Source organism: Hemitrygon akajei, chromosome 23 (assembly GCF_048418815.1).
Source record: "Hemitrygon akajei chromosome 23, sHemAka1.3, whole genome shotgun sequence".
Classification (NCBI taxonomy): domain Eukaryota; kingdom Metazoa; phylum Chordata; class Chondrichthyes; order Myliobatiformes; family Dasyatidae; genus Hemitrygon; species Hemitrygon akajei.
Genome location: NC_133146.1, coordinates 25,495,903 through 25,516,674, shown reverse-complemented (window position 1 = coordinate 25,516,674; position 20,772 = coordinate 25,495,903). Strand labels below are relative to the sequence as shown.

At 37.1% G+C, this 20,772-nt stretch overlaps 1 protein-coding gene across 4 annotated transcripts in view; it reads right to left on the bottom strand.

The window, feature by feature from the left end:
• The window catches only part of jmjd1cb (jumonji domain containing 1Cb), a 178,832-nt gene that overhangs the window by 26,712 nt on the left and 131,348 nt on the right, over positions 1 to 20,772 (bottom strand). For all 4 annotated transcript variants that reach the window (XM_073027229.1, XM_073027230.1, XM_073027231.1 and 1 more), the window contains 10 exons: positions 16,069 to 16,270; positions 14,365 to 14,579; positions 13,747 to 13,899; positions 10,997 to 11,089; positions 10,493 to 10,617; positions 9,118 to 9,229; positions 4,766 to 4,968; positions 2,168 to 2,449; positions 1,712 to 1,883; positions 1,385 to 1,475 (listed from right to left, as the gene is read on the bottom strand). In XM_073027229.1, the coding sequence (XP_072883330.1) occupies positions 1,385 to 1,475; positions 1,712 to 1,883; positions 2,168 to 2,449; positions 4,766 to 4,968; positions 9,118 to 9,229; positions 10,493 to 10,617; positions 10,997 to 11,089; positions 13,747 to 13,899; positions 14,365 to 14,579; positions 16,069 to 16,270 (1,648 nt within the window). The remainder of the gene's footprint in view (positions 1 to 1,384; positions 1,476 to 1,711; positions 1,884 to 2,167; positions 2,450 to 4,765; positions 4,969 to 9,117; positions 9,230 to 10,492; positions 10,618 to 10,996; positions 11,090 to 13,746; positions 13,900 to 14,364; positions 14,580 to 16,068; positions 16,271 to 20,772) is intronic.

Below are 20,772 nucleotides of genomic sequence, written 5' to 3'. Positions count from 1 at the left end.
TTATATTGCATTAAACAAAACTTTACAATGATGTAATATCTTAAAATGGCCAAATAATGATCTACACGTATAAACAGAAAGCACATGTAATTTCAAGACAGATCAATGTCGTCCAGGAGTTGGATTACATAACTGAATTGTTTTCTTCAGTACTATCTAATTAAAAGAATAAATTCTACTTGTGCGCAATTCCAAGACAAGGACACCAATTGTGAAATCTGACCAGGCACTTCCTAGCATGACTCAAGCTTTCTATTCCAATGTGAATTTAGGAACATAAATAATATATAGTGCTACTTTTGGAGCACTGCATAGAAACCTGAACTGCACTGTGCCGGGAATATCTGTCATTGGGTATCTAAAGTCTTAGAAATCAATACCAACTGGGAAGCCTGCAAGGCAGATAAATGAATATCTTTGACCTTGAACCTCTGAGTTCCAAACCTACTCCAGCTTTCCCAAATCCTTGATCTGTACATATAGCCCCATCATTTTCCCAATCCTTTTGCCAGAACATGCCAGACTCCTTCATATTACCACCTACCACTGATCCTGCCAACCACCTCCTCCTCCAACTGCTGGATCGATAATGCCCTTTTCTACTCCCCACTCCACCCATTGCCCTGCAGCAAACTACGGCATTCCTCTCTGGTTCCTGGCCAACAGACAAGAGCACTCTGGTGTCACTAAGATGAACTGAGGGACACTCATACAGCCAGCGGATTAAGAGGTACAGGGGTGCAAAAATATGCAATGTGATCAAGTAGAATTGTAATATGGTGAATAATCACCTAAACTCCCATTGCTCAATCATGCCCATGCCAGTCCAGCACACTCTAAGTCATATTGGAATTCTGAAGCACTTGTGCTTCTAGAAACCTGAGTTTCAAAGTGAGTACAGTAAGGTAAAGCTAAATGGCTATATCTTTTTAAGTTTCCAACACTTCAATTTTGAAAGAAATCAAAGTGCTACATTTCCTTTAGGTCATTTCTCGAGCAGGATTTGGGTCCAAATGTTACTAATATTATCTCCTCCATTACTGACATAACTGTGATAGATAACTGAACATAAAACATCATTGAGAAAAATGCTGTTCTTCGAAGTTCAAAATTCAAATTAAATTTATTATCAAAGTATGTACGTCATTCCACCCTGAGATTCATTTTCTTGCAGGCATTCACAGTAGAACAAAGAAATACAATAAAATCAATGGAAATCTATCTACAAAAACTAACAATCAATGTGCAAAAGAAATCAAACTGCAAATACAAATTCTTAACAGAACAATAAATAATGCAGGCAGACATAAATAGAGAGGAAATCTAAAATATACCAATACTTAATAGATAGTCATTAAAATTCAGAATGAATTTTAGATTTTACCTAGAAGGCATCATGTTTTTGAAATCTTCACCAGAAGGCCAATCACTGAGCTTCAGTAACAAAGACTCCCCACTCTTCGACTTTAACCGTTCTGGATGAGGAGTAAAGATTTCTATTACTCCGTATAAAGTATGAATGTATTTATCTAAGATAGGACTAATTGCTTTGGGTTATTCAAAGAAATTTAAATATTTAATGAAATTAGAAAAAGGTACAACTAACGTATATAAGAGAGTGATAACAAAAATATCATTTTGCAAATGAAGTTAAGAACAGTTAATTGTTAACATAATGATGGCAAGCAGATCATCTGCAAATAACACTTACTAGTTATATCTTCAAAACCATCCCAAAAGTTTTGCATTTTTACACTGGATATTATACTGCCATCCTTGCAGTTAATTAGATCAGCTTTCTGGTCAGCAAATTCCTTATTAAAGCTTTCAGATTTCCAAAGGTTAGAATCTAGTTTCTTGTGCACGCCAGACACAAGAACAGGCTGCAAAGAAAAAATAAATGACAGGGCGATAAGAAGGGAAGAACCAATTTTCAAGAGAATATTTCTCAGCAGAAAATAACTGCAGTGTGATTCCAAGTTAATTAATTGCTAAATATATGGCCACCACAGTATTTATTTTTATTTTATTACTAATAATTTCAAATAAAGCATTATGTTTAAGTTATTTAACAAATATATATTTATAATGATAGCCACAAATTCCAGTAGTCATGTGCCAAATACTTTCATTTGCTTTGAAATCCTCAATACCAATTTATACAGACCTGTTCTTGTTGCCAGCATTCTCTGAATATCTTACAATTGCTGGGGTGTCCAGGATCATGAAGCCACAATACATTTCCCTCACAAAGCCAGGAATATGGTACTTCTGAAGGATTTTTGCTGATGGAGTCTAAACTTAGGTTTTTAATTTCTTTTTGAAAATTTTGGTTTGTTTCTTCTTTCCCATGTGACTTCTCTGTTTTACTTGCTGGGATTTTATTTTCAACAACTGATGCGATTATGTCATCCAAGAGATTTGGCATGCTTCTTGCACCTCTTACAGTCTAACAAATGACAAAATAGTGCTGTTAAATGTTCATCACATTTAAGTTATGACCATCTTACACCACTGAATAAGTCTACTGGGCTAAAAAGAACATTCTGTTGATTATACAGTGGTGCTAGTAAGTTTGTGAACCCTTCAGAATTTTCTCTATTTCTGCTTAAATATGACGTAAAATGTGATCAGATTTTCACGCAAGTCCTAAAACTAGATAAAGAGAACCCAATTAGGTAAATTACACAAAGACTATAATACTTGTTCATTAATTTATTGAGGAAAATTATCCAATATTACATGTATTTGTTGGAAAAAGTATGTGAACCTTTGGGGTAATGCCTTCTACAAAAACTATTTGGAGTCGGGTGTTCCAATCAATGAGATGAGACTGGAGGTGTGGGTTGTAGAGGTGCCCTGCCCTACAAAGAAGACAACTGAGTTTGATTACTGGCAGAGCCTGCTCTTCCCTAGAAAGATCTGCTTATGTGCACTATGCCTCAATCAACAGAACTTTCAGAGGACCTTAGTAAAAGGATTTACCATTAAGCTGGAAAAGCCTACAAAAGCATTTCTAAAGACCTGAGTGTTCATCAGTTCACAGTAAGAGAAATTGTTTACAAATGAAGGAAACTCAGTACTGTTGTTACTCTCCCTAGGAGTGGACATCCTGCAAAGATCACACCAAGAACACAACATACAACGCTGAAAGAGGTGAAAAAGAACCCAAGGGTAACAGCAAAAGACCTCCAGAAATCTCTGGAGTCTCTGTTCATCTGTCCACTATAAGAAATACACTGAACAAGAAAGGTGTTCATGGAAGGACACCTTAGATCAGGGGTGTCAAACTCATTTTAGGTCACGGGCCGGATTGAGCAAAATGCAGCTTCATGCGGGCCAGATCAGTCGGATGCGTGCGAACGCAGCTTTCGTTGCCTCCGTTTTTTCAGCCTGCTCTCATGTGTCTCAGTCTTTGCTATAACTACAAAGTGTTTCACTTTACAAATTCCGTTTCTTATGAAGAAGACTGCCAAGCAAGACTGCCGAATAAACACTAAAAACCCTGAAAACCTGGTACCTGAATAAACTCAGCATTAGCCATATCATACGCCATAGGCGCTTCGATTACTGGGGCCAGCTTTAATAGTAATTAGATATTATCTCGCGGGCTAAAGATAATTCCACCGTGGGCTGGATTTGGCCCGCGGGCCTTGAGTTTGACATATATGCCTTAGATGAAACCATTGCTCTCCAAAAAACAAAAATTGCTGCATATCTCAAGTATGCAAAAGACCACCTGGATGTTCTACAACACTTCTTGGACAATGACCTGTGGACAGATGAGACAAAAGTTGAACTTTTTGGCAGAAATGAACACTGCTATGTTTGGAGGAAAAAGGGAAATGCACACCAATACCAAGATCTCATCCCAACTGTGAAGCATGATGGAAGGAGCATCATGGTTTGGGGCTGCTTTGCTGCCTGAAAGCCTAGTCAGTTTGCAGTTGCTGAGAGAACAATGTATCAAGCATGAATTCAAAATTGTATCAAGACATTTTACAGGAGAATATCAGGGTAGTATTCTGTCACCTGAAGCTTAATAGAAGTTAGATAATGCAACAAGACAATGATCCTAAAAACAAGAGTAAATCAACAACAGAATGGTTTAAAAAGAAGAAAATTTGTGTTTTGGAATGGCCAAGTTAAAGTCCTGACCTTAGTCCAGTAGAAATGTTGTGGAAGGACCTGAAGCAAGCAGTTCATGCAAGGAAGCCCATCAACATCTCAAGAGTTGAATTAGTTTTGTAAGGAGGAATGGTCTACAATTCCCCCAAGCTGATGTGCAGGACTGATCAAGAGTTACCGGAAACATTTGGTTAAAGTTATTGCTGTACAAGGGAGTCACATCAGTTACTGAAAGCAAAGGTTCACATACTTTTCCCAACAAAAACATATAATATTGGATGCAGTATTGCTAACCAACATCAAGCCAAATACAAGAAAGCATAAAACCTGCTCCCCTGAAAAATCAATCAGCACCAAATAAAGCAACATCATTTGATTATTTCTACCTTTTCATCATTTTTAGTAGTTTGTAATAAAATCTGTTTCAAATCCTTGATGTAGAGGACCATGGATAAAACTAGTATTTCTGGAAATAAAATGCAGGCTGTACCATTATCAATTGACTATCATGCTGTCAGCAACAGTTTTATTAGGCATTCACTTGCTTTCCCCACTAAGGCAGTTGTTCTACATAAAGAAATAGTTGCACTATAGAACAGCAAACCTATAAACATCTAAATAATAAAATTCTACTCACAGGTGTTTCTGCAGAAAACACTGGGGCAAAGGCAATACCAGCATCAGTTGAACCTAAACGCAATTTGCCAGCTGTTGTAGTAAGTAAATCCCGCAGGGTTGACCCCTGGTCATTGCCGACAGCAGCAGTTTTATGGTTCTCCGTTTTGTGAATTTGGTTTAATTCTACTTTCACTACCTTGGATACAAGCGATTCTTTGTTTTCTACAACAAATCCAAAGCAAAACAGCTGATTTACTTTAACATTTTACATGCAAACACAGATTATTATTCTATGATCACCACATCACTGCAGGAAAGACACAAGATTTGTCCAGTAAATTATTTGCATAGATTATCAAAATAAGACATTAGTAATTTTACAATTAAACATCCATATAGAAAAAAAACACAAAAGATAAATTAGGTGAGTGCAAAGGTCTGTTCACAATACTAATAATCTAATACATTTAATATTGAAGGATATTTTAAAAAATGAAATTCTGTTACATGCTTAGATTGCTCTGTGTTTCAATATGCCCATTTATAGCACAAGAGAAATTGAAATTTGAAATTCAATTAATATGTATCTCTAAGTATTAGCACGTAGGAGTTCAAACAAAATTCTAAATGCAACATAGTAGACTTTGCCTATTGAAGAAATGACATAAAAGACAGTTGGAAGCAATGGGCAAATCTTTTGGCTTCAATGATGCAATTAGCACCTTATTTTGAATGTGGAGTTATCATATCAGCATGTTTTCCTTTAAAGGCATTCCAATAATGTTCAATCAATTATTGAGTAGCTCTAAAAGTTATATAAATTGAATTTATGGAGCAACAGAGAACAAATTATGCTTCAAGGTATACTCTGTAGGCCAAATGGTGGAAAGAAATAGTGGAATGAATTTCTTCATCAGTGTATATATATATATCTCAGCAAATGATAAAATAAGACGGGATCTATTTCTAGGAAAGAAGATGGGCACATGGAACATATTTTTGTGGAGAGAATTCTGGAAAAAAGATTGGAGTAATTTTTAAAAATGTGATCAAATCAAATGATAAAAAAACTGACCACAAATGTTTCCTGGTTTAAAATCAAAAAATGAAGAGTAAGGAGATTGCATTGTTCATTAACAACAGGCAGTCCTGAGTTACAAATGGGTTCCATTTATACAGATGTTCATAAGTGGATTTTATCCTGACATCAGAAAATGCTGTATAGTATTTAAAATCCCATGCTATGGTAACAATAGCTCCACAGAATGTAATAAATGGTGTTGATTGGAACCAAATTACATGAACATTTATTTATTTACTGTCTTCCCCACTTCATTACTAGGATATCCTGTTTTGATGGCTTTGAAGTATCAGTGGATGCTACATTGTTCAACAAAATATTGTTACAGAAGTTATCAATAGACACAATTGCTTGTGAATTTCCAAACTTTCTTGTATGGTTTCCCATGGTGTAATTGTTAGCTTCTTTTTAAAAAAAGAGACACTGGTATTATTTACTCCGGTAAAGTAAAGAGGGCTTTCACTCCCCCCCCCCCCCACCCCCACACCAAAGACTGGGTCTCATTTGTATTTAATAATATTTATGGTAAATCATTAATATGAACTAGTGCTCAAAAGTCAGACACTTGTCATCCAGGGAGGATCTATATCCAATGGAAAACATCCTGCCTTTTACTACGAATGGCCAATGAAAAAGGCATAAAAAAAGGCAATGAAAATAATAATAATAATAAGGCAAAAAAATAATCCTATGCTCTCTTCAGATTCACTGAGTTCTAATCCTGTGCAGCTCAGATTCACTGTGTCCATTTCCTGCGCTTCCACTGGACTCACTGGAGTATGGCTGCATTGTATAACAATTGCAAAATGTAATGTTACAATTCCGCTCAGCTACTCCGATTGCATCTCCCAGAGTTGTGATCTTTACTACCAAGGACAGGATAAAATAACCAATATCTCACAGGTCCCCTTCTAAGCCACATAAATCCCAATTTTTGAAGTGTATCACTACTTTTTCATTGTTACTGGATGCAAGTCCTGAAACTCATTACCAACAGCACTGTGGGATTATGTTACTGCAGTGTTTCCATCATGTAACACACTACCACCTTCTCAAAGAAAATGAAAGTTGCCGGCCTTAACCCTTAAGTACTTCAAATAAGCAAACCAAATATAAAATAGAGCAAGATGCAAACTTCTGGAGAAACTCAAAGGCCAGGCAGCATCTATGAAGGAAAATAAATGGTCAATGTTTCAGGTTGAGACCCTCCATCAAGTCTGACAGTCAGCCCTGATGCAGGGTCTCAATAAAAAAAAAAATCCAGTCTTCCTTTCATTCTCCAGTCATTGTCTGACATGCTGAGTTCTTGCAGTTTGTTTTTTGCTCCAGATTCCAGAATCTGCAGTCTTGTCTTCATAAAATATTCAGATATTGAAGGAATGGTGTTTGGTAACTAAATTGTCCTGCTTTAGTAAAGTAAGGATCACAAGGTACCATTCAAATCACATAAAATTGTTCTAGTATTGCAAACAATTTTGCTCCTAAACCACCAACTTTAGAAATGAATTAATCATTGTATTATTCCTGCTGACACAAAATATTTATTGTATTGGTCAACATAAAGAGAACTACAGAACTCATTTGTAATTAATTTGCGTAAATCAAGTTGAATGAAATTTGAGGGAGAAGGTAACATTAGCAATCACATAATACAAAGTACCAATGATTATACTGTAGCAACTTATATCTCCTCTACATCCATTTTGCTTCATTGCAACGTATTATCACTCCTTTTTATTGAATCTTTTTGTTATTCAATCATTCATGCCTTTCAACCAAACTTTCATTTGTCAATATGAAAGATGCTGGAGAAACTCAACAGGTCATACCAGTCTGGATCTCTGCTGGCCTGCCTATCCAAACTTTAATTTTTATTCACTCGGTCCCTTTGGCCTTTTGCTTAATAAAAAATTTCATGTCCATAACATTTACCAAGAGCAAAAGGCTAAGATGTTAAACCTGGATTAGCACTGATTCTTTTGATTTCTTTTGAACTTATAATCCTTTAACATCTTGGATTATTTTTACTGTGCCCATGGTCTATTTTTTTTAATCAATTATGCTATTGCTTGCACTGTTGTAACTATGTGGTTTTGTGCAGGTCTTGTAGCTTTAGTTTTTGGTCTTGTTTGACTGGTGGATTTGGAGCTCCTTTCCGGGAAATGCGCTAAGACAGTAGCGCGATATTAATACGCAGCAGCCTCTCTGGACTCTGGATGGGGGATTGCCAAACATTATGTGGATTTTCTGGTGTAGTCTGTTTTGTCATATGCTTTTGTGATATCATTCTGGAGGAACGTTGTCTCATTGTTTAAACTGCATTGCATTTGTGGTTTCTAAATGACAATAAACTGAATCTGAATCTGATTCTACCTGACCAATTCCAGCAAATTGTGGTTTTACCAATCCCATTTTTGTTATAACTGTATTTTCCTCAAGCAGAGAGTACTTCCTATATTAGCACATAGTGCTGCCATGTAAAATGGTGTATTTGGACTTCAGCTGGGGAAACAAAGTCAGAATCAGAATTAGGTTTATTATCACTGGCATGTGTCTTGAAATTTGTTAACCTAGCAGCAGCAGTTCAATGCAATACATAATATAGAAGAAAAAATAATTAATAAATCAATTACATTATATGCATATTGAATAGATTAAAAATTGTGCAAAAACAGAACATATATTTAAAAAAAGTGAGGTAGTGTTCACATGTTCAATGCCCATTTAGGAATCGGATGGCAGAGGGGAAGAAGCAGTTCCTGAATTGCTGAGTGTGTGCCTTCAGGCTTCTGTACCTCTTACAATGGTAACAGTGAGAAAAGGGCATGCCCTGGGTGCTGGGGATCCTTAATAATGGATGCTGCTTTTCTGAGATGCTCCTTGAAGATGTCCTGGGTACTTTGTAGGCTAGTACCCAAGATGGACAGTGATGCAACCTGTCAGAATGCTTTCCATGGTGCATCTATAGGAGATTTTGAGTGTTTTTATGGCTATTAATTTATGGCTAATAGAAAACTGTTTACATACATTTGGATATTTAATGTGAATAGCATTACTCAGAATCCTTAAGCACAAAGAGAATGTTAAAACCTAGGGTTAGAGTGAGCTAGAAATCAAACTTTCAGTGGTACTTTAACTGTGAACTCTCCAGTTATGTCCAAAGAAGTTAAAGGATTGAGTCAACTTTTGATTATTTCTGTGTTCTTAGATTTTCACTTTGCATCTGTTTGCCTTTCTGTTCCATTAGATATTCTAACCTATGAGGGAAGAATCAAACAGAGCAAACTTACTGTCCACAGTGATGTCTCCTCTACAGCTTTTTAAAGTGATGTCGGTCTCCAAGTTCTCTGCTGCAGAACATTGCTTAGCCACTGACTTGATTGCACTGCGATTTAGGACACACTGCAAAATCAAACAATATAAATGACAAAAAATACATTAAAAACTAGTCAAGGCATTTATCATGAGGAATCAATGACTCTTTAGATTATAGTCTTGGTCAACAAAAAACAGTAACTTAATACAAATAGCTCAAAATTGATACAACATTGAACCTTGAAAATGAGAAGCAGTTCCTTGTACAGTGTCTTCTGCTCAGTGCCAGTCGTTGTCTCTCTTTTACTTATCTTACAGTTGCAATCAAAGGAAATAGTAATAAAGATTATGGGTGTGAGGACAGTTTTGTGCTCCCCTGTGCCCACTAACAGCAGTTGGAGCTGTAGTCCTGGGGAGAGAAGCAGCAATAGCCCTAGTTAATGGCGCTGAAGGTGGGTTGGGGAAGGGTTAGAGAACAGGACCGGAAGAGCAATAGGGGTTAGGGGACTTTATCACAGAGGGAAGCAGAAAAGAGCTTCTGTGGCAACAAAGAAGACTCCTGATTGGTACATTGCCTCCCTGGTGCTAGGACCACGGACGACTCAAAACAGATGGATGATATTCTGAAAGGGATGGCTGATCAACCAGGGGTCATGGTAAAAGCAAGGCACTAGCGACTTAGGTAGGAGAAAGGACAAAGGCTGGCAACGTGAGTTTAAGGAGTTGTGTAACCATTTAAAGAGCAGGATCTTAAATGATGTAATTGGTGCATTGCTTCAAACGCCATGAGCTATGTCAGGGTAGATAGATGGATTCATGGCCAAAGGGATGGTGCAAAAAAAAAAAAAAAGTGAATCAAGTTCCTGGATCATTGGGACTGCTTCTGAAGCAGACTGGGCCTGTACAAGCAGGATGCCTTTTAAACACCGATGTCATCATGCTTCTACCACTCTCCCTAGCAACATCTTAAAACTCTGAGGAAATACAATGTTCCCAAAGAGGTCTTTTATAGGGTGTAATAAATACAACATTTCTTGAATAAAATTCAATTTTCTCTCCCATACAGGGTGAATTATTTTTATAATTTGTTTGAACTAGGAGACAATACTGCAAACAGAAAAATAACTTATCACAGCACATGTAATTGTTAGATCACAAGAGAAACCTTTGCTAACAGTAACTAGGATTGACTGCATGCAACTGCAACACAAGGCTTTGAATTCCTGAGGTGAGCCTTTCACCCTGTTTGAAAATGCTTAATAAATACTCAATGGGAAATACCTAAAAAGACCACTGAGGTTTACTAATCCAAATAATTATTAAATGCATTTAGCCACATTTGTACTATACCTGCAAAACTCCATTAGTTGTAGAGAGTTTGGAAGTCTGTAAATTTTGCTCCCTGCAGGGATAACTTCCAGCATTTTTCCAGCTGTCATTGATAGAATGCAGTAATTCTCCAATATCTGTCAAAACTAAGATAAAAAGTAAGAAACTTCTGTTTGCTTTTTAAAAGAAAAACAGAACATATTAGCAAAAACATTGTTCAGGTGACAAATTGATTTATTTAATATTTTCCATAATGCTTAAGAATATCAAATAAATAGGAATAGTAGCTTGGCTCACATTTCACATGTCAGTGTCTGTTTTGAAACAATTATATTTTTCAGAGTACCAAGTATGATACTCCTATCTAATATCAAACAAAACTGCCCTTGCATTCTGTGATTAAGGAAATAGTCCTTTTTGTCTCAATCAGAATATAAAGAAAGAACTGTTTTTTGATATGTTTCATGCTTACCTAAAAGTTTAGCAAAACTGATTCACAAATAAACTGTAAATGCAGAACCTTACCAGAGCCAGGAATAATCTGTGTTGGCATCAGGCTTTTTGGATCATGAACTTGACCTTTGACACACTTCAGCCAGACATAAATTTCTTTAACAGCTACAATCGTAAAAAGGAAATATATACTTCAGCTATGTTAAAATGATTGTGACTGAATAATGTGAACATTCACACGATTCCATCAATAATAAACACATTCTGAGTGTTGAAAACATAAGTGCTTATTTTTTTAAAGCAAAATTCCTACATATTTAAATACCTACATTTCTCCCAAGATGGCGGTGCAATGCAGTTTGCAGTGGCCACTCCGGAGCTGATATGTTATTTTGTTTTATTTGTTAAATGGGGTGCCGTGCACAATCCTAATCTGATGAAAAACGGACGAGGGAGCACGGAGGAATCTCCAGGAAGGCCTTCTTCGTTGCTGCTGCTGCTGTGAGGTCAGGGTCTCTTCTAAGAAGAACAGGCCCCCAGTCCTCGGTGCTGGTGGCTGTTGGCCGGGGCGTCTTAATACGCTCGGCAGAGGATGGTGCTCGGAGAAGCTGTGCCGGAGGGGATGGTCGGAGGCTTGGAGGTTCAGCTGCGGTCGGGGCGCTTTCACTGGGTGCTGTGTCTGTGAGGCTGGATCCGGTGGCACTTGCACTGTGTGCTGCGTCTGCGAGGCTGAGTCAGGTGGCGCCGTGGAAGTCCATAGCGGGGGTATTCCTTTCTGCCTCCTGCGTGGGATGACGAGTCTGTCAGGACCCTGAGGACTTGTGGAAACTGTACTGTGGTTTCTTTCGGACTTATCTCTGGACTATTTTTACTGTGCCCATGGTCTGTTTTTTTTTATCAATTATGCTACTGTTTGCACTGTTGTAACTATGTGGTTTTGTGCAGGTCTTGTAGCTTTAGTTTTTGGTCTTGTTTTGTCTGGGGGATTTGGAGCTTCTTTCCGGGGAACGCACTAAGATAGTAGCGCGATATTAATATGCAGCAGCCTCTCCGGACTCTGGACTGGGGATTGCCAAACGTTATGTGGATTTTCTGGTGTAGTCTGTTTTGTCATGTGCTTTTGTGATAACATTCTGGAGGAACGTTGTCTCATTTTTTAACTGCATTGCATTTGTGGCTTCTAAATGACAATAATCTGAATATATCTAAATGCACTGACTCTTTTTATTTCCACAAGTGAACCCTGTAATTGTTTTTATTTCTATAATATTCTGTTACAGAAATATAGTTCCTGTAACTGGGGGAGGAAGAGAAAAGAGATTTTAAGGAATTCCTCTTTCATTAGGGAAAACAGCAAAAGGCAAACCCTACCATTGACTATAAGAGCCAAGAAGCCATGTTGCAGCTTTTTAGACTTTGGTTAAGCCACATTTGTAGAGTACTGTGTGCAGTTTTGGTCAATCCATTACAGGAAGGATATGGACAGAATTCTGAACCCTCCCTTTTCACTCCTGGTGAAGAGTCTTGCCCGAAACTTCAACTGCTCCTACGCCTCAATAGATATTACCTCTCCTGCTGAGATTCTTCGGCTTTTTGTGTGTTGCTTAAGATTTCTAGCAACTGCAGAATCTCTTGTGTTTATAATTAAGCAGGTGAAACTGCCTACACACTGAACCCTGTAACAGTTACATTCAAAATAGTAGCACCATATTTACGTTGCATATTTTTTCCTGAAACTACTTATATGGAGCTCTGTCATAATAATTGACAATGCTACATGGTTAAAGTGAGAATCAGAGGATCACTGCTCCTGAAACCTTTAAATTTATTACTTACCAAAAGATTTCCTAAGCACCTTGTAAAGCATGTTTAACATGCTGGACTTTAAGCCTAAAGTCTGCCCAGTACTTATCAAACTGTTTTGTTCCAGAATCAGTTTAAACCTCAATTAAACTCAACTTTATAAACCAGAATTACAGTGAGTATTTAAAAAAAATATATATATATATATATATATTCAGCAAAATCATGCTGGGATTACAATATCCTTTCATCCTGCAATATGAATGTTATTCAAGTTTAAAAACAGTTGAATAAGCTTGCATTAATACCCTTCACATTGTCTTCAGACATTGCAAATGCTTCAATATATCATGAAAATGCACTCACTGTTGTGATGTAGCCAAATACAAGAGCCAACTTATGAACAAGGCCTTATGAACAATGATGTACCCATTTCATTCAATTTTGGAGACTTGACAGAATAATAGCCAGAATATGAGAATTACAATATTTCTCATAAAACTTAGCCGTCTAGACACTTGCACTTAGAATTTTATGATAATTTTAAAGCATAGAAAGGAAACAAGCTAAGAGTTCATAAACTTCTGGGAGAGACAAAACTAAAAGAATCATTCAGCTTTCTGAAATAGTTCATTTTTTCATTAGCCAGTGATTTTAATTAAGAATGTGTTGTGGAGGTACTGAACAATATACCCTCAACTAAAGTCTTGAAAAGTTACCTCAACTTTACTGCATATTTTTGCACATCTTGATACCATTTTCATAGAACCACAGAGTCAGATTCTGTATTTCAAACATAGAAAACCCTATGGACTGATGAACGCATAACTTGGTGCAACTCCAAGAATTAATGACTCCTTGTGGATCACAGTAGCATGAACATAGATGTGAAAATCACCAAGGATTTTCATCCCAATGCACTAAAAGAATGGCAATCGCAGCGCCAAAATTACTGTACAGTTAATGAATATTGCTTGTGTATCATTTTATTCACAGATCAAATTAATTCAGAAACTAACCTTTGGAACCTTTTCTTTCCTTTGCTTCGTAACAGTCCAAACAGACCACAAATCCACATTTCTGGCAAACCCAATGGACATTAAACAATGTGGCTTCACATGCATCACACATTTCCTGAACTCCTTTTACGGCTCTTTTCCAGGCTAATTTGGCTGAAAGACAAAAAAACAGTGTTACCATATACTGAAGCTCTCAGTTAATAGGGAAAAGTTCACCAGCTTAGATTGCACTTTGTTTAGGCTACATCATGCTTAAAAATAATATTCCCTGTAACAGTCCCCCCAATATCATGTCTGGCACAATATACAAATATACTGAGGCCCATATCCTAAACATGTAAATAGAAAATGATACAGTACTTCAAACATAAATTTGCCAACATCACCTATTTATGTTTTTCCTACATTAGCTTCCAATACACAAGATCTACCCCTAATTCTCGAATCAAATATCTCTTTGTCAACACAGCTTAATAAGTAATTATATATTATTTACATTGCAAGAAGTTAATAATCAAAATGGAAACCACAGCTTTACATAAAATTAAATTACAAATAAAATTCATATTATCGAAACAGTTCAGTAACTCGGCATGGTCATTAAAGGTTAAGTATTACCATCTGGTTTCAACCATGTCATAGCAGTCTTCTCAGATGTCTCTATTTGACAAAAGGTATCTCCAATATTTCTCAATATGTACTTGGAAGATTCTGTGTCCAAATTCAGATCTGCAGAGTATTTTGGCAGCCACAAGTTTATTGCTTCATCATCATACTGGTCTGGAGTTGAAAACCCATCAGTCCTTAGTACAGCATTCTTACTGAATGCCAGTCTGAGGAAGTACACAGGGAAAAGTATAACCATAAAAGCTGCAGTTTATTGTTTTCCATAATATAAAATATACATTCTTTCTCAGAAGCTAAAACTGAAATTATGCCTTTTTCAATTTGAGCTTCTAGAAAGCCAAGCAACACACACAAAATGCTGGAGGAACTCAGCAGGCCAGGCAGCATCTATGGAAAAAAGTACAGTTGACTTTTTGGGGAAAGACTCTTCGGCTGGACGTCAACTGTACTCTTTTTCATAGATGCTGCCTGGCCTGCTTGAGTACCCTCAGCATTTTGTGTGTTGTTTGGATTTCCAACACCTGCAGATTTTCTCGTTTGCTTTTAGAATGCCATTGTCTTTCTCTGTATTCTGTCTACCATCAAATTTTTATCCAATTATATTTAAAGTATTTTATTTTTTAAATAATATTGTAGCTGCAGACTCAAAAGCTACATGAAGTGCCCTATGCACTCATTATACTACCCTTGTGGTATTTTTTGTCAGTCCATATTGGCTAGGTACAATCCATAGAAAAAACATTAGTTAACCTGCCAGAACTTGACATCATTTTGAGTCACTTTAGCTCATTTAAAAGCTGCAGCTTTGACCACATCCTTGCATTATATAATATTTCATAATGTTCTGATGGCTCCATTATATTTGTAATTTATGGTCTAAAACATAGATTATTACCCAAAATCTTTTAAAGATTTTATTATTCCTTTTAGTTATTTAACTAATATTCCATAAAAATTCTGTATCTCCTTGTTCTAATAATTGGTTCATTTTAGTTAAGGTAGGTAAACTAGCATTTTGTATTCTCACTTAGTTTTCAAAATATGAACAAACATCACCAGATGCCTATTGTTAAACCATCAGGATTTCCAAATAATCCGATAGTGAAGTAAGGGAATTTTCACAGTATAACTCCTGCTTACCATTATTATCTCATTTATAAATGATAGAAGAGCTATGTTTATTGTATACTCAACATATATTTTCCTTCATCTTTCAAATTGTCATCTTTGGATCTCCTTCCTCTATTTTCTTCAATATTGTTTCTTTCAAGTGCTAACCATGATTTTAGAAGCTACGTTCCAGAGACTTTTGTTCTTCACAAATGTTTGAGCAGAGGCAAATTGATGTTGAGATCAATATTATTTTGTTTGTGAACACATCACTCTGTATGAGAACTCTGATACATTGTATCTCTTGTGCTCTTAAATTTTGCAGGCCTAGAATATTCTTGATGCTAATTAATGTTGCTTCTGATCTCATCACTTCCATTCTTCAAATTACTTAAAAATTTTGCATTTTTGGGTAAGAAAACTGTTTTCTTGTTTATCACCTGGCTTGGGGATCCTAGACTAAACTCTGAATTATAAAGTTAACTAGATTAGTTCAGTCTATGAGGGGAAAAGACAGTTCTTACTTTCATGCTTCATCATAAATAGTTTCTCAATATTGTGAGCCCAAAAATCATAGTTACATACCGGCGGAAGTAATAGAATCTGCAGAATACAGCTGACTGGCTGAACTCCTCATTTTTCCGATAACGAATCATGCGACATTCCCTACACTTTTGTAGATTTGGGGCTATTTCAGAGCACGAGTCGTCTTGCAGGAAAGGTTCTCCAGTCTGCTTAAGCTTTTTAACTTTTCTCCAGTCTTTCAAGACAGAACGTGGTAAACCATCTGCAAAAGTCATACAAATATCCCTAAGACTAAAACATAGTACAGATGCAGGCTAGTCAGCATATTATACTCATGCTGGCTCTTGCACCTAGCTATACTAATACTATTTGTCCGAATTAGGTCTGTAGCTTTTTAATCCTTGGTTATTCAAGAACCTGCCCAAATGCCTCTTAAAATGTTATGATTGTTCTTTCCTCTATCAATTCCTTCTGCTAATCTTTCAGACTATGAACCCTTCTTTTCTGGAAACATTTTCCCTTCTGATCCTTTCTAAGCCTCTCATTTCTTACCTTAAACTTATGTTCTCAATCTACTCTTTTCAATAACTACCTTATCCAGACTTCATATAATCTATATTCTTCCATCAGTTAACCCATCAGCCTCCTTTGCTGCAGGGAAAACAAGCCTAGCCTATCCAATTTCTCCTTGTAAATAAAGCCCTCTAATCCAAGCAATATCCTGGTGCATCAGCATCCTTTCTATAGTGTGGCAACCAGAACTGAACACAATACTCCAGTGCAGATTAACCATGACATTACAACTCTATATTCTCTGCCCCTTCCAATGAAGGCAGGGATTTGATATTTCTTCAATCACTTCATTTTCAGGAAACTTTGGACTTGTATCCCAAAGTCTCTCTGTTTACTAGTATAAACAGTAAAATGCTTACACAGGATGTTATTTTACTAAAAGATGAGCAACGCACTTGTACTCATCCTCAATTAATTTACCATTCAAAACCATATGATGAGATATCAGAAATGTAATTCTGACCCAATACCTCTTTTTTTTTTTTTTGCAAAGGAATGATGACAAGTTAGTCATCAAGTCAGTGGATGGGGCTTCACCAGCTGTTAAAGCCAATTAAGTGCCGAGCTAGGTATTTACCATTCAGTTGGACCAAGAACACCGAATCTGAGTTTTGATGAATCATTAGTCTTGATCAGATTCAGCCCTTTTAACTATTTATTGATTTAATGGCTTCAAGTGGAACTTAATGCTTATGGATACCAACACTAGACAGATTCTATGATAGAAGTCATTGAAACAGCATGACTGCATGCACAGCACATTCCCAGACATAAATACATTAAAATTCAATAATCCACTATTCCATTATTTAAAAAATCAAATGTTCAGCATCTGACTCACTGGGTGCTGATTCCGGGGTCCAAGGACATGCTGGGGCCCTGGTTCTCATGCTCCCTTGAAACTCTCAGTATTAGTTTCCCCACTCTCTCCTCAAACACGCCAGGTTCCTGCTTTCTGTGTTTCCTTTAATCTTACTGAAATCATTGGAACATTCATGGAGTTATACAGCACAGCCTTTTAGCCCAACTCATACATGCTGACCAAGACATCTATCTAAGCCAATACTATTTGCTTGTACTTCATCCCATATCCCTTTAAACCTTTCCTATCCATGTACTTGTATAAACGTTCTTCAAATGTTATAATTGAGCTCTCTTGCAGTCTGTTTCATATTCCCATCACTCTGAGTGAAAAAACAAGCCATTCAGATTTCCAGTAAATCTTTCCCCTCTCACACTAAACCTATGCCTTTTAGTTTTAGACTCCCTTATCCTGGGAAAAGGGCTGATTATCAACTTCTATCTATCCTCTTATAATTTTCTAAATTTCAAAGTAGCTTCTCAGCCTCCTATGCTCTAGAGGAAAAGTACCAGCCAATTCAATCTCTCCCTTCCATCGAACATCCTTGTGATTTTTTTTTGTGTTCTCTATTAATTACACCATTCCTATTACACTATGGCAACCAGAACTGTACACTATGGCAACCAGAACAGTCTTTACAACATTTGTACAACCTTAATATGGTGTCCCACCTCCTGTACTCAATGCCACAGACAATGAAGGCAAGCAGACCATACCCCTTCTTCACCAACCTGTCTATTCATGTCCTCATTTTCAGAGAACTATATATTTGTACCCCTTTGCCCCTCAGCTCAACAACAGTCCCCAGGAACTTTCCAATTCACTATGCCCTGGGGTTTAACTTTCCAAAATGAAAAATTTTGCACTTGCCAATGTGAAACCCTATTTGCTATTCTTTTGCCCACTTTTCTATCTGTTTTAAGCCCTGTTGTGATCATATATAACCTTCATTGTCCACTATACTACCAATATGGTGTCATCTGCAAATTTACTAGTCATGCCATATATGTTCTCAACTAGCTCACTTAAGGAACAACAGGAGACCAGCACTAATCCCTGCCTTACAGGAATCCAGTGTAAAAAAAACCCTTCCCACCACAAAAAGAGCATACTGGTATAGCATCAGACAATAACCATTCCTTGAACATCAGCAAAAGGAAAGAGCTAGTCATTGATTCCTGTAAGCAGGGTGGAGTACATACAGTGGTGCTAGAAAGTTTGTGAACCCTTTATAATTTTCTCTTTTTCTGCAAAAAAATATGACCTAAAATGTGGTCAGATCTTAATGCAAGTCTTAAGAATAGACAAAGAGAACCCAATTAAATAAATAACAAAAACATTATCCTTGTTCATTTATTTATTGAGAAATATGATCCAATATTACATGTATTTGCTGGAAAAAGTATGTGAACTTTGAGGATTATCAGTTCATTTAAAGGGGAAATTAGAGTCAGGTGTTTCAATCAGTCAATCAATGGGATATCAATCAGGTATGAGCGTGGGAGGTCCTGCCCTATTTAAAGAACATACACCTGGGTCTTCACTATCAAAGTTTGATCTTCACCACATTGGTTTTTTGAAGTGTGCCTTTCCTCGATCAATGGAGATTTCTGAAGAACTCAGAAGAAAAGTCGATGCTCACCAGGCTTGAAAGGGATACAAAACTATTTCTAAAGAATTTGGGCTCCACTAATCCAGAGTCAGGCAGATGGTGTATAAATGAAGGAAATGCAACACTGTTGTTCCTCTCCCCAGGAGAGGTCGACCACAAAAATCACTCCAAGAGCACGGCATGTAATATTCCAGGAGGTCACAAAGAACCCCAGGGTAACATCTAAGGGGCCTATTTTGCATTGGCTAATGTCAGTGTTCATGAGTCTACCATCAGGCAAACACTGAACAACAATGGTGTGCAAGGCAGGATTGCAAGGAGAAAGCCACTACTCTCCAAGAAGAACATTGCTGCCCATCTAAAGTTTGCTAAAGACCACATGGATAAGCCAGACGGCTATTGGAAGAATATTCTATGGACAGATGAGTCCAAACTAGAACTTTTTGGCTTAAATGAGAAGTGTTATGTTCAGTGAAAAGAACACTCCATTCCAGCATAAGAACCTCATCCCATCTGTGAAACATGATGGTCCTGGTCCTGCTTTGCTGCCTCAGGACCAGGACAGCTTGCCATCATTGATGGAACTATGAATTCTGAATTGTTTCAGCAAATTCTACAAGAAGATGTCAGGATATCAGTCTGTGAACTGAAGCTCAAGATAGTGGGTCACACAGCAAGACATGAACCCTAAACACACAAGTCATTCTACCAAAGATTGGTTAAAGCAAAAGAAATTTCATGTTTTGGAATGGCTCAGTCAAAGTCCTGACCTTAATCCTATAGAAATGTTGTGGAAGCAAGCAGTTCATGCAAGGAAGCCCACTGACATCCCAGAGTTGAAGCAGTTTTGTGTGGAGGAATGGCCTAAAATTTCTCCAAGCTGATATGTGCAGGACTGATCAACAGCTACCAGAAAAGTTTGGTTGAAGTTATTGCTGTACAAGGGGTCACAACAGTTACTGAAAGCAAAAGTTCACATACTTTTTCCAACAAATACATGTATTACTGGATAATTTTTCCCAATAAAATAAATGAACAAGTATATGTTTTGTATTATATTGTTTAATTGAGTTCCCTTTATCTAGTTTTAGGACATACACGAAGATCTGATCACATTTTAGGTCATATTTATGAAGAAATCAAAGAAATTCTAAAGGATTCACACACTTTCTAACTCCGCTATATCCTGGCCTAGATCCATGGTGGAGATGAATGAGAGCTTCAAGTTTGGCAGTATAAATATCACCAGTGATGTGTCCTGGTTCAGCCACGAGGATGCTATGGCCAGTAAAGTAGAACAATGCCTCTACTTCCTCAAAAGGCTAAGGAAATTTGACATGACTCTCACCATTTTATTTTACAGAGTCACCATATAAGTTACCTAACTAGATTCATCACAGAATAGTATGGCAACTGCTCTACCCAAGACAACAAGAAATTACAGAGTTGCAATTGAGCCCAGTCCATCATGCAAATTAGCCTCTCCTGCACTGCCTGTCAACATTTCCCAATGCCTCAGGAAAACAGTTAATATAATCAACAATTCCTCCCACCCCAATCATTCTCTCATCTCCACAACCACCCTCCAAGTTGAGCAGTAGATTCAAGTTTGACAACACATACCACCTGGCTCAAAGACAGCTTCTATCCAACTAACGCCCAGTCTACCTCATCATGGCCCTCACACCTTATTGGTCTACCTGCACTGCCTCTATAT